At 36.2% G+C, this 15,048-nt stretch overlaps 1 protein-coding gene across 9 annotated transcripts in view; it reads right to left on the bottom strand.

The window, feature by feature from the left end:
* Nucleotides 1–15,048, bottom strand: part of ATRX (ATRX chromatin remodeler) — a 188,051-nt gene that overhangs the window by 73,507 nt on the left and 99,496 nt on the right. For all 9 annotated transcript variants that reach the window (XR_009244520.1, XM_058658604.1, XM_058658603.1 and 6 more), the window contains 3 exons: nucleotides 14,134–14,280; nucleotides 13,800–13,977; nucleotides 2,294–2,431 (listed from right to left, as the gene is read on the bottom strand). Coding sequence is in view for 8 of the 9 variants with exons in the window: in XM_058658604.1 (XP_058514587.1) it covers nucleotides 2,294–2,431; nucleotides 13,800–13,977; nucleotides 14,134–14,280 (463 nt within the window). In the remaining variant the exon portion in view is untranslated. The remainder of the gene's footprint in view (nucleotides 1–2,293; nucleotides 2,432–13,799; nucleotides 13,978–14,133; nucleotides 14,281–15,048) is intronic.

Below are 15,048 nucleotides of genomic sequence, written 5' to 3' on the forward strand. Positions count from 1 at the left end.
TATTATTCATGTCAAAAATACATGCCATAAAAGCATGAAAACTAAATTAAAAAGAAAAATTAAATATAGAATAAACAATGTTTATAAGGCCAATCAAGAACTAATACTTCCCTTCCTGCCTCCTCCTCCTCCTTCAGTTTTTGAGAAAAAAAAATCTTTAACCTATATTATCCTCAAAGGTTTAATGCTATATTAAGTAAGAGTTTTGCAACTAAAAAATTTAAAAGACCATAGATTACGATATAGGCAAGGACTACACATATTAAGTAAAATGTCAATTTCATTTATAAAAATTTTAAAACAATCACAGAATGTTAACATACAGTTACAAATGATATACCAAACATAAAACAAAGTTTAACTTTTGCAGCTATACTAATACACACACATTTTTGTTGTTCTTTCTTTTTGTAATTTTAGCTTCCACATCTAAGGAAGAACATGTGGTGTTTGTTGTCAGTAGTCTTTAGAACATACATGAAGTATAAAATAAGCAATCTGCAACTAACCATGGTTTTATGTTCAGTGAGGCTATCTTGTGAACAAAATAGATAATGAATGCAAACAGAAGCAGATAATAATCTAATTTCCCAAAATTTATTCAAAAATGTTTCATCTAGTTCATGGAAAAATGTAACTGAAAAATTATTTGGGGGATAGGTGCTAGGCACAGCAGTTAAGATGCCAAGTGGGGGCCCAGTGCAGTGTCCTAGTGGTTAAAGTCCTCACTTTGAACACTCTGGAATCTTATAGGGTGCTGGTTCTAATTCCAGCAGCCCTGCTTCCCATCCAGCTCCCTGCTTGTGGCCTGAGAAAGCAGTCAAGGACGACCCAAAGCCTTGGGACCCTATACCAGCATGGGAGACATGGAAGAAGCTCCTGGCTCCTAGCTTCAGATTGGTATAGCTTCAGCCACTGTGGTCACTTGGGGAGTTAATCATTGGACGGAAGATCTTTCTCTGTCTCTCTCCTTTTCTCTATATATCTGACTTCGCAATAAAAATAAGTAAATTCTTAGAAAAAAAAAAAAAGATACCACTTGGGGTGCCCATATCCTATACTGGAGAGCTTGGGTTTGAGTCCTGGCCCCTGTTCTGATGCTAGCTTCCTGCTAATGTGTACTCTAGGAAGCAACAGTACTTCTAGGAAGTCCAAGTAACTGGGTCCCTGCCAGCCACAAACAGGAGATTCAAACTGAATTTCAAGTATTTCAGGTATTATGAACATTTAGGAATGAACTAGTAGATGGATGAAACACTTATCCACCTTATCTCTAACAAAACAAAAATAAAAATTTTAAAAAGATTACTTTGGTGCATGAAATTTTTGAAATCCATAGGTATTACAATATACACGCTTGTGTATTTACTGAAGGGTCCTTGTAGAGATGTGAATGTTGGGCTCTAAAATAAACATCCTTAATTTCATTTTTCCATGAACTCTTTTAAAAACACTTGTATTAACAGATCTACTTTCAGCATCATGAATAGTGCTTTTCAATTATTCTATACTATATAGGACTACATTGTGAACCAGAATTTCTGTGAACAGGGAAAAAAAGAAAAAAATGAAATTAGAACAGATAAACATAAAACATAGATAAATGAAATTGTCACCAGAACTACAAATAATACAAATTAGGTTACTATAAATACACTAAAGAACACAACAAAAAATAAAAATACCCAAAAGCCATTACTATGAGACAAAGAAAAATTGGGAGATTTTATCAGGAAATTTCAATTTACAATTTGTTGAATAATCTTAGAGTCCCCTTTTTAGCGTTAGCATGAACGTACAAAAATGAGGGATCTAATCAGTAACTTCCCTGGGTTCCCAACATCTTTCTTCAGCTTCACCGAACTACCCTACCTTGTATTCAGAACAGCTGTCCTTCTCCCATCTCTCCCATTCTCACTGTTCACATTTAGCATTTTTATTGTTTCTTGCAAAATGAGTGTCCTTACAGTATCTACTGAGCTCATCTGAGAATTTAGGAATTTCTTTTTTAAATCCTAAGATTCTTGATGCTTTAAAGAAATTCTAAATTTCATATTTATATTTCAACACTCACAGTGGCACATTTCCTGAATGAGATTTACAATACATATTTCTAAACGATGTCCACTTCAAAAGTATGGCATTTTTTTCCACAGCAGACTAAAATGGACCCATGTTGATTGTGGATAGTGACTGTACTAGGGTAAAAAGAATAAAGGCCAATGGCACAGAAGTAAAATTACATCTGAAACAATACCAACACTCCGCAGCATAATCACAAATAGAAACTCACATTCAATAAGGTTATTCTGAAGTGGTGTTCCAGTTAAAATAATTCTCCTCCTTGACCGTATAGAATTCATAGCTTTTGAAACAGCTGATGCCTCATTTTTCAAAATATGACCTTCATCACATACAACAAAGTCAGGGCCTACAAAATCAAAGGGAAAAACAACACTTAATTTAGATATAATACAACTGAAAACATGATCCTATTATGTTGTAGGAAGCTAAAAGAAAATTGTTTTAAGTGTAATCATTCATGTATTACTCAATTTGGTTAATACAGTACTAATTCATCTTAATTATATCACAATGATAGAATACTAAAGACTACTATAAACTGTACATAAGGTCTACTGAGTGAACAATTAATCACAAGTAAGAATAGAAATCGCATTGCCTCTCAGCCTTTTGGCTAAGTGAATAAAAGTCACAGCACAGAAAAATATCTTCCCAACAGATTTGGAATGTTTGAAGAAAGTAAACATTTTAAAATAATCTCTGGGGCCTGGCATAGTAGCCTAGCAGCTAAAGTCTTCTCCTTGTGAGCACCGAGATCCCATATGGGCACTGGTTCTTATACCAGCAGCCCCGCTTCCCATCCAGCTCCCTGGTTGTCGTCTGGGAAAGCAGTCGAGGACGGCTCAAAGCCTTGAGACTCTGCACCCGCATGGGAGACGCAGGAAGAGGGTTGGGGCTCCTGGCTTCGGATTCGTGCAGCTCCAGCTGCTGCGACCGCTTGGGAAGTGAATCATCAGACAGAAGATCTTCCTCTCTGTCTCACTTTCTCTCTGAATGTCTGACTTTACAATAAAAATAAAATTAAAAAAAAATCATCTCTGAAAATGATATTTTGCATTACGGGATCAAGACCAAGTTTAAACCATTAGCAAAGACAAACATCAGTATACACAGACATATTTCAAATGCCACATCATAAAGACTAATGTCATAACAATACACCAGGTAATATTTTCCCCTATTTCATATAACTAACATTGCTTCGGAAAAAGTTAAATGACAATGGAAAGCTAAATTGCTTGCTACATGGGTATTAAGGGGTAGGTATAAGAACTTTCTAACTAAAACAGATGTCTGATCCTGGAGTAACTCTTTCAAGTCAAATAGCATAGGTTTCTTAAAATACTGCACAAACTACTTGCTAAAATATTCCATACATAATGTACTTGATGGCTAATATACAAACACATATTACTTAAATATTGATTGAAATAGTGGTCAAAGTCCACATCAACGTCTTAAGCACTAGAAAAAATTCATCTTCAACCTGACTTCAAAGTAACTTCATCATTACCATAGCTCAAAAAATACAAGTATATTATGGCAGATACGCGGTATTGCAGTCAGGACACCACCTGGCAAGCTCACATCACACATCAGAATGCCTGATTCCAGTTTTAGCCTCTCTGCTTCCAATCTGCCTTTCCGTAATGTGCACAACGCGCAGCCTAGGAGGTAGCAGGTAATGGTGCAAGTACTAAGGCCTCTGCCTCCCTCTCACTACACAGGTGATCCGAATGCAGGTCCAGATCCCTGGTTTTCACCCGACCCGACCCAGCACCATGGTGTAGGCATTTAGGAAGTAAACGAGAAGAAAAATACATCTTTCAAATAAAATAAAAAATTTATGAAAAAATGTTAAATAAGACATTCTTCAATATTCAGGCAGGGCTATACAAGTATCATCTAGCTTTGTATTGTTCACTTTTAATTCACAAACTTTTCTATAGAGAAAATTGTATCCTATATAAATTCTTAAATGATCTCTACCACTTTATATTCCCTTCCACAACCATGTGAGGAAATGTGTACTATTATACACTCTGTGGAGTCTAAATTGGTATCAAATATATTTAAGTCAATTTCACAATAAGTAACAAACTATAAAATGTGTTCACCTTCCGATATACATATTGATTTCTAGAAATCTATCCCTAAGATATATTTTTAAATTGCCCAAAAATACAGGAAAGAATGCTTCTCCACAGCCCTCTCAAGAAGGGGAAATGGAAACAACGTAAAAGCTTCTCAAAGGGTGTCAGGCAAACCTGATTAGGCTATGACACAGAGTTAGAAGCAATAATGTACACGTCTATGTACAACCATAAATGATATGTCTAGTATGTTACTAAATAAAAACAGAACAGAGATGAACCTTGATTTGAAAAACTGTTACCTGAACATGCATTTTACATACATAATTCAAACCAAACATCCATCTTATCTTAGCAACACAATACTCTGTAAAGTATCAGTTGAGTACCCTTATGATTATATGGCTAAATGTGAGCTGTGGCTCACTGCCACCAATCAGTATCATGACAGAATATCTTGCAACCTACTGATAACTCAAGAAAATATCAAAATCATAAATTTAAAGTAACTACTATCAAGTGAATATTCTTCACCACCATGAATTTTAAAGTAAAAAATCTCAACTCATTATCAATAGTTATCAATATTATGAAATAATTTGTATTTGAAAACATCTCACATTGGGTAACTACCCATGTATATACATATGCAGATACAGTAAAGGACTATAAATTTGGGTGGCTTTACCTACACCCTCTGGGAAGTGACCTTTACACATACTAATGAGTGTCCTTCCTGAGAAGACCACCATTGTTTAGATTTAAGTCTTGCAACACACAATATGTGCAAACAATGTGAATTATGGTGGAGGGCTGTGGTCCATTTGACAGCTTAGTGATCTCTGGAGGGGTTGGAAACAGATTAGTCACAATGGTGGTCAAGCATGTTCATGTGACAAGTTCCACAGTGAACCTCAATAGTGGGCAATACTCCAAGCATATTATCAAAATCACTACTGGAAGAACTAAGCACCTTCTGAATGATTTAACTGAAGATCACACCAGGAATGCTCCTAAATCGTACACTCTGTGCTTTTTTCTGCTTCTGATTTTAATTTCTTTCCTTTCACTGCAATAAACTCTGACTTCTGATTTTTGTGAGCCTCATGTGAATTCCTAAATCTGAGGGTGGCTTCAAAAGCCCCTTTAAGACTGCAATATAAAACTGAAAGTTCTAGGGCTAGCATTGTGGTGCAGCACGCTAAGCTGTCACTTGCAATGCCAGCATCCCATATAGGAGTGCTGCTGCAAGTCCCAGTTGACTTGCTTCTGATTCAGCTGCCTACTTAGCTACCTGGAGAGTAGTGGAAGGTAGAATAAGTGGTGGGGCCTTTGTCAACAGTGGAAGACTAGGACAGAATTCTAGGCCCTTGGCTTCAGCCTGGTCCAGATCCAACTACTGCAGCCATTTGAGAGGTAAACCAGCAGAGAAGATTCCCCTCTCTGTCACTTTTTTAAAACAATGTACTATTTCTTTTTTAACTTAGAAGAACTACTTGTTAATATGACAGGAACAGAATAGAAAGTCTTAAGAGTATCAGAAGAATGAGTAATGAGAATGAAGTAAAATAATTACAGTTGTACATAATTCTGCTATCAAAAACATTTTATTTATATTTTATTTACTAGTATGAATACATAATACTTTCTAAGATATTATCTAACAATAACATCTTTAATAGGTAAAAGGAGTATAATTTAGTTACCTTGGAAAGGTATTTTTCTGGAAAACCTCATTCCAAAGTAGTAACACATAAAAGAGAGTAGCATTTTAAAACAGCTACATAGAAGTGGTATTTGATACAACAGTTGGGATGCTACTTGTGATATCAACCTGCCATGAGTACCTAGGATTGGATTCCTGGCTCTATTTCTAATGCTGGCTTCTTGTTAATGTGCACTCTATGGGGAAACACTCAAATACTTAGTTCTCTGCCACCCATGTGGGAGACCCAGACCAAGTTCCTGGTTCCTAGTTTCAGCCTGGACCAGTCCTAGCTTTTGCAGGTATTTGGAAAATGAGGCAGCAGAAAGATATCTCTCTCTTTCAAATACAATGAAAATAAACAGTAAATATAAAAACCCACAGCAATAAATAATTTCATTAAAAGTGTAAGAATGATATCCTGAGGTTCTGAAGAGCAAAAGAAGTAAGATTTAGGAAATCTTCCAAAGTTCAAAAATTCAAGGTTAACTAAAAGATCTGATTAGCTAAAGACAGTTTAATATACTATGGAACTATATATCTCATGAAATTACATAGATCTATTCTATTGCTGAAATCACACAATACCTTCAATTATTATTGTATGTACATATATATACACTGATTATATCTTCTGAAGCCAAAAATCTCACAACATCCTACTAAAAATACTAGTGTGAATGAGATAACATTACCAGATTAGTATATTAAAGAAGAAAACACAAGTATCAGGAGTACATAGTACAGTGCTTGGAATGCTTTCATCCCCCATCTGAATGATCTGAATCCCAACTCAACTGCCAATTCTAGTTTCTGTTAATGCATGCTCGGGGAGGCACCAAGTGATGAGTAGACTCAAGTAGTTGAGTCTCTGCCACGCAAAAGGTAACATCAAAACGTTGATTTTTCTGGATTCAGCCTAGCCTAAACTGAGCTGTTGTAGCAATTTGGGTAGTTTTACCAGTGGATGGGAGATTTATATTATCGGTCTCTCTTCTTGATTAAATAAGAATATTTATTTAATATTTTTTAAAAAGGAGAAATTATGAGTGTTTTCAAAATAAGCAGGTTAGGGAGGAAAGGCCAAGTAAAGGTTTAGTTCTTTTTCGGTATGCTACATTGCCACCTATTGGTAGATATAGAAAGTCAAAAGCCATAACTAAATCAGGGAGAAAAGTTGTTTAAGAAATAAGTCTGTCAATTTCTTCTTCACCCTACTACTCTACCATTCAAATAAATGAAATGTTTGAAATTGTCCATGTATCTACGTCCCAAATCCCTCACCCAGGAGAGGTGATGAGATGATTGGCATCACTTTAAGTCAGTAAGACATGAGGTAACTGTTACAAAGAAAACAAACATTTCTAACAAATCTAGCAAGCTCTAAACACTGCTCCAGTCCTAATGTGTGTTCCCAATTTTCCAAGGTTCTGACCTATTATTAGCCTCCCAGTTTGTGAACCATCTGGATCTTAAGATTCTAACATTCAAAACTGCCTCTGACATTTGCTTCTAGCAATTCAGACCCCAGATCTGAAATACTCAGTTGTCATTTGTGGAATTGTTCACTACCATCAATTTGCTTCGAATCAAAGACACATTAGGGGGAAATACATACTGGGGTCAGCGCTGTCACATAGTGCCACCTGCAGTACCACCATCATGTATGTATATGGGTTGGTGTCCTGGCCGCTCTATTTCCAGTCCAGCTCCCTACTGACAATGCCTGGAAAAGCAGTGGAGGACGGGCCAAGGGCTTGAGCTGCTGCATCCACGTAGGAAACTCAGAAGAAGCTAAAGTCTCCTGGCTTCTGCCTGGCCCAGCACTGACCATTGTTGACATCTGGGCAGTGAACCAATGAATGAAGATTTGTCTTCTCTGTCTCTCTTTCTCTATAATTGTGCCATTCAGATAAACAAATCTCACTTTAAAAATACACTGAAAATTAATTTGAACTGTAATACTGCAACAAGGTGGAAGAATCCACCATGGGGGGAGGGGTTGGGGGAATCCAAGAGCCTATGAAACTGTGTCACATAATGCAACGTAATTAAAAAAAAAAAAGAAATACAGGGAAACTAAAAAAGTACTTAACAAAAGTACTTAACAAAACTTACATATTAATGGCAAAGAAAGCATATATAAGTTATTAGTTATAATAAATCATAAATCTTACTATAACTCTAAAATATTCCTTAGTATATATGCCATAAATAGATGTTATGACTACTGAAGTACAGATACATTAATCAGATACAGCAGTCATCACTGCTCCTCCTATACGCTGTGCAAAGAAAAAGAAAGTTAGAACCACAGTTTTCTAATAAAAATCTCATTGAAAGATCAAAGCGTACCATAGTTTCTAACAAGGATAATCCAAGTATTTATTTCTAAAAATTAAAAACAAAGAAACTAAAATCAACATAGAACTTATTCAACCTGACAAAAAGCATCTATTAGAAAACCAAAGCCCAAAACACTATATTTAGTAGTGAAAGATTTACAAGATTTTTGAAGAAAACAAGCACTGTATCAGCACTGTATGCTAAAAAAAAGCAAGTAGCAAAAAAAAAAAAAACAACTAAAAGAAAAGAAAGAAAAAGAAACCGATATTGGAATAAAAAAAATAAACTCATAGTTGGTATGATGTTTTCAATAACTCTCACTTTGATTTTAAAGCTTACCAGGCTACATAAACCAAAATAACAGAACTGAGGAGAACAGATATAAACCATGTACCTGCAGTCAAATGATGTTCAATAAGGATGCTAAGGCTCTTTAGTGTAAAAAGAATACTTTTTTCCCAACAATATCTTTACAATCAGCTCTCCACATGCAGAAGATAAAATTGGGCATTTGCCTCATGCCATACACACAAACCAACACAAAATAAATTTGGGCCAAAACAGAAATTCAAGAGCCAGAACTACAAAACATTTAAAACAAGTATATATATTCAGGGTCTTGGCTGAAGAAATGGATTTTTGGACATGCACCAGAAACAAAAGTAAAAGCAGATAAACTAAACTTCGTCACATTTTTGAAAAAGCAGGGTGGCTCACATGCCATGGCACAGCAGATAAGCCAGCATTGTAACACTAACAGCCAACAATGGAGGACTAGTTTGAGTCCTGGCTGTTCTACTTATGATCCAGCTCTCCCTGCTAACACATCTGAGAAAGCAGTAGATGATGGAGCATGATGTGGTCTGTGACACCATATTGGAGATATAAATGGAATCTCCTGGCTTTACATTAGTCCAAATTTGGCTTTTGCAGTACTTGTGGAAATAAACCAGGAGATGAACGGCTTCTTTGTCGCCACCTCTCCCACTTACAGAAAAAAAAAAAAAAAAAAAAAAGATTTATTTTATTTTTATTGGAAAGTCAGATACACAGAGAGGAGAGACAGAGATGATCTTCCATCAGTTGATTCATTCCCCAAGCGGCCACATGGCTGGAGCTGAGCCAATCCCAAGCCAGGAGCCCCAAGCCTAATCTGGTTCTCCCACATGGGTGCAGGGTCCCAAGGCTTTGGGCCGCCCTCGACTGCTTTCCCAGGCCACTAGCAGGGAGCTGGATGGGAGGCGGGGCCGCAGAGATTAGAACTGGCACCCATATGGGATCCCAGAGCATGCAAGGTGAGGACTTTAGCCACTAGGATACCACACTGGGCCCTGTCTCTCCCACTTTATATCTGCCTTTCAAGAAAGTAATATCTTAAAATTTCAAACTTCCTCATGAAAATAGAATAAAAAGCAAAAAAGACAACTCTCAGAATGAGGGAAAATATATACAAATTATCTGTCAAGGGTATGGTACTTAGAATATATAAAGAACTTTAACAACAAAAAATAAAAACTATAATAACAAAAAGGACTTGAATAAAAATTTCTCTAAACAAGAATGTCAACAAGCATATGACAAGATGCTAAAAATCATTTTTTATGTGGAAAATGCCAATCAAATCCACAATGAGATACCCCTTCACTCCCGTTAGAATGGCCAGATAATAACAAGTACTGCAAAAGACACAAATAAACTGCAATCTTCATGCACTTCTGGTTGGAAAAACAACCACAGTTGCTATGAAAAACTGGCAATTCCTCAAAAGGCTAAAGATAGTTACGTAATTCAATAATTCCTTTTCTAAACATACACAAGAGATGCTGAAATGTAAATTTGTCCATGAATATTCATAATAGCAGTTTCATTAGGTAAAAATGAGTAAAAATGCACGTTGACATCAACTGATGATATGTTTAGTTATCCATACAACAAAATATTACTTGGCACAGAAAACGAATAAAGTGTCAATACACGCAACAATGTGGATCGTCCATGAAAACACTAGGTCAAAGATCATGTTACATGATTATATCTTCATAAAGCATCTAAAAATACTTTTATATAAACTCTAGCATCATCAAATCGTGAGACAGAATTTTAGAACTGGAATATGGTTTGTCTTTCCAAACTCAAGTAGCAGCCCAATAGCAAAAGTCAGATGTTAACAGAAAAGGCAGTGGAAACATCTCAACCATGGCATTAACGCTAGAGCTCCCTTTTTTGAATCCTGATACCTTTACAAGCAGGGAGAGTGTAACATACAGATATAAACAGGCATGTGTTCTTCCTCTCTCTTCCGATATCATGCTCTGGACACCTTGCGTCTCTACCAGAAAGGCTAATTACCATGAAGTAACTTGAGCCTGAACCATCTTTTAGTACCATAAAGTACTGATATATTCAAAATGTGAAGGGACGTGGCAGATATTTCTGAGAAGAGGGTCAAGCCACCACTTGCCCTGCCAGCATTACATACTGGAGTGACAGGACAAGCGCTCTGTTTCCCAATCCAGCTCTCTGCTAATGGGCCAGGATAATTCAGCAGGTGTTAGCCCAAGAATATGAGTCTCTGGCACTGACACGGAAGGCACTGATGGAACTCCAGACTCACAGCTTCAGCCTCGCTGAGCCCTGTCTATTGCAGCAAACTGCGGAATGAAGCAGTGCATGAAAGGTATCTCGTAAATAAACAGATGAATAAATAAATAAATACATAAATAAATAAATAAATCTTCCAGAAAGGGAACGGAAGGGATATAAAAAGAATATAGAAACTAATCTTTAAAAGCTCCCAACAGGTACAGTGAAACAATCTGGGCAACAAACTGTAGTATTAGGGAACATGTTTAGCACAGAAGTTAAAGCACCTTTAACATGTCAGTGTTCCATACCAGAGTACTAATTCCAGCTATCTACTGATGCAAACCCTGAGAGGCAGCAGTGATGACTCAAGTGGTTGTCTTCCTGCTATCTATGTAGGAACTCTACATTTAGAGTTCCCACCTCCAATGCCAGCAGTTGAAGTCTCTTGTTTACCTGTCTCTGAAATAAATTTTAAAAGCCTTTTTAAAAATGTAATATTACTTATATTTTAACATATACACTAAAAACAGATAAATCAATATGAATATAAGCCACTGAAAAATATAAACGGGTTAGAAATTAATCTTTTTTAGTCAAAAAATCTGAATTATGTGTGTAGGCAAATATATACTACACTATATGATAGATACGCTACTGGAAACAGAGCTTAATTTTTGCCTTCCTCCCATTCAGTTGGGCTAGTTTTAGTGACTATAATAGGCACAGATAAAACAAGCTACTCTAGAGTAAAACAAAACTAAACAAAAAATAAGCACTGCCTTAATCAAGTGATGAAATTCAACACCACATGGATTTCATGTACTCGCCAATATAATGTGAACATAAAAAGTTCTTTACCACTGATATGCTCTTTCAAAAATCAGTAACCTTGGTGAATTCACAAGAAAAAAAGACACTAAGATTAGTAAACACTCTACTGGGTACACTGACAGTACAGTACTCCTTGAAGGTGAGATGATAGTGAAAAATACAGACAGAAATTTTCATAGACCAGAAAACACCACAGAGATCAAACAACTAAATGCATTACACTATGCTGGATGGAGAAACCAATGATTAAAAATGAGAATAACAGGCTGGCAGGGCAGCACAGCAAGTTAAGCCACCACCAATGACAGTATATAATATAAGTGCTGGTTTTTGTTTCAACTACTCTACTTCCAATCCAAGTGCCCTGCTCATTTACCTGTTAAGGAGGAAGATAACAACCCAACTACTGGAGCACTTGCCACCCACCCAATGGTGTCTGGCTCGTAGTTTCAGAATGGATAAGCCCTAGTTGTTGCAGCCATTTGGGAAATGAACCAGTGAAAAGAAGATTTGTCTATCTTACCTCTCATTCTATCTTTAAATAAATAAATAGACAAATATTTTAAGGGCCCTGCTAAAATTCAAATAAAGTTTTAATTATAATTAAACACTGTACTAACAACGTGTCCATTTCTTAATTCTGACCAACCTACACAGGCAGTTTGAGATGAGAACAATGAGGACATTGGGTTCAGGGCACAGGGGAACATTTTGCTACCTTTTCTATGTATCTGTAAACAGAAAATTATTCCAGGGCCAACTGCATCAGGTCAACTGACTCCCAAGGCAAGTGCCAGGATTCCATATGGGTGCCAGGATCCCACATGGGCACTGGTTCATGTCCAGGCTACTCCATTTCCCATCCAGGGAAATTAGTCATTGCTAATGCCCTGGGAAAGCAGCAGAAGATAGCCAAAAGCCTTGGGAACCTGCACCCACGCAGGAGATTTGGAATAGGCTCACAGCTCCTGGCTTCATATCAGCTCGGTTCCAGCCACTGCGGCCATTTCAGGAGTAAACCAGTGGATAGAAGATCTTCTCTGTCTTTCTGTCAATCTACCTTTCCAATAAAAATAAATAAATCTTTAAAAAAACAAATTCCAAATAAAGTCTTCTAAATGTCACTAAACAATAAATGAAACAATAACAAATACTACCCTTCGCATTGAGCTTTAACTTTTCTCCTCATTCGCTCATGAACAAATAAGCAACATTAAGCTTTTAAATTAGGCCTTAGGGCTCGGCGGCGTGGCCTAGTGGCTAAGGTCCTCGCCTTGATCCCATATGGCCGCTGGTTCTAATCCCGGCAGCTCCACTTCCTCTCTATCTCTCCTCCTCTCAGTATGTCTGACTTTGTAATAAAAATAAAAAAAATAAATCTTTAAAAAAAAAAATTAGGCCTTAAACTTACCATAGACAAAGTTGTTTTGATATTTATTTATTATATCATTAACAAAAGAAGAGGTAATGGGATTTAAAAATTACTGTTAACTTTAATAAAGGCAATTACCCAAATTTTCTCACAAACATAATGCCTCAATAGTATAATAAAAGTAGTAAGCTGTGACAACATCTGAAGGAGAAGAATTATATACATAAATTTACAATGCTAAAATTCAAAATTTCAATTTTAACGTATTATACAATTTATTGCTTTTAGAGCTGACCAGTAAGAAATAATTACTTGGTTTTCACATCAGATTAGTGTTTTACAGGAATCACCAAAAGTATTGCAAATATTAACCTCCAATGCTGAATGTCCTTTAAAAGGTAGATGAACAGCTACCAATTCCTGCAGTGATACTGTTTGAATAGAGATTTAAGACACGTTTTCACAAGAAGAAAGTTCTTATATTACCATAATCTAACACTGAGAGTTGGAAAAAACGTGCAATTGTGACACAGGCCCCTGATTTTACAATGCTACAAGGTCTCTGCTCTAAACTATACATATTCACAATAAGCAAATAAATTCTCTCCAGTTATCAATACTGTCATTGTGTACTATTGAAAGGTGACAAAGCATTCAAAATTAAAGCAAAATGCTAAATCAAGAATTATTAAACATTAAACCTATTTAATAGAAATTGGATTACTTAAATAAAAGATAAACACTTCCTGCCTCCTTTTGTCAGTACTTGTAATTATCTTACCTGGATCAACCAAAGCTTTGTTAAATATTTCTTTCAGTTTCCGACTCTTCACATTTCTTCCTTGAGCAAGATTTCTATACATCTCATAACCTATAATCATAACACCACCATCTTCTTGCCACCTCTGCAACATATAGCTTCTTTCCTGAGGACGTTTCACAGTTGCTAACTCTGAGACCTTTAATGAGGGGAAAGAAAAGGATTTTTAAAAGCAGCTATTAGAATATATGAACACTATTACCACTGAAACATGAACTGTTGGTGTTGAAAATTCTTTTACTATATGAATTTCATTAAATTATCTTAATAGGAGAAAACATTAAAAATACGATACCTCAAGCTTCTCTTCATCTTTTAATCCCTCTTGCCACTTCTCGAATTCATTCATCCAATTCAAAGCAGTATTAAGAGGACAAACCACTAAAGCTGTGCTGAAATCCAATTTGTCACACAACAGAACTGTATGAAGGAAACTAACCACCTATAAGAAAATAGATAAATCACTATCTTCATCTAAATAAATGTTTTACAATGTATTAACTTTGTTGTTTTAAACAATAAAACAACCAACCAAAAGGTTATTATTTTCAAACCACACAAAGTAAATGAAGAGAATAAAATGAAAAACCTTGACTACATAAGGGTCTTACAACTCTAAAACTTTCACAATTCTATGATCAATATGAATGTAAGATACTATCACACCACCACAAAGCAGAGTATTAAAATTTTTGCAATGCTGAATGGTAAAAGTTGAAGCAGAGATGTAAAATTAGGAAATGCCAGCAAAATGGCTCAACTGCTAATCCTACCACCACCAGCTTCCCATATAGATACCATTTCATGTCCTAGCTGCTCCACTTCCCATCCAGCTCCCTGCTTATAGCCTGGGAAAGCAGCAAAGGATAGCCTAAAGCCTTGGGACCCTGTACCCGCAAAGGAAACCTGCAAGAGGCCTTCTTCGAATTGGCACAGCTCTGGCCTTTATGGCCTTTTGGGGAGTAAACTAGCAGATGAAGACTTTTCTCTGACTCTCCTGCTCTATGTGAATCTGCCTTTCCAGTAGAGGAAATAAATCTTTCAAAAGAAGAACTTAGGGAATATACATGTATTTTAAACAATAAATACAGATTTGGGAGTCAGAATATGTTAAAATAGAATATGCTGCAACACACAATTCTCTCCTAAACAGGAATGGTATTTTTGGAAGCGCTCTAGGATGTTTTATGAGGACCAGTGACTGTTCTTG

The sequence above is a fragment of the Ochotona princeps genome, chromosome X (assembly GCF_030435755.1).
Source record: "Ochotona princeps isolate mOchPri1 chromosome X, mOchPri1.hap1, whole genome shotgun sequence".
Classification (NCBI taxonomy): Eukaryota; Metazoa; Chordata; class Mammalia; order Lagomorpha; family Ochotonidae; genus Ochotona; species Ochotona princeps.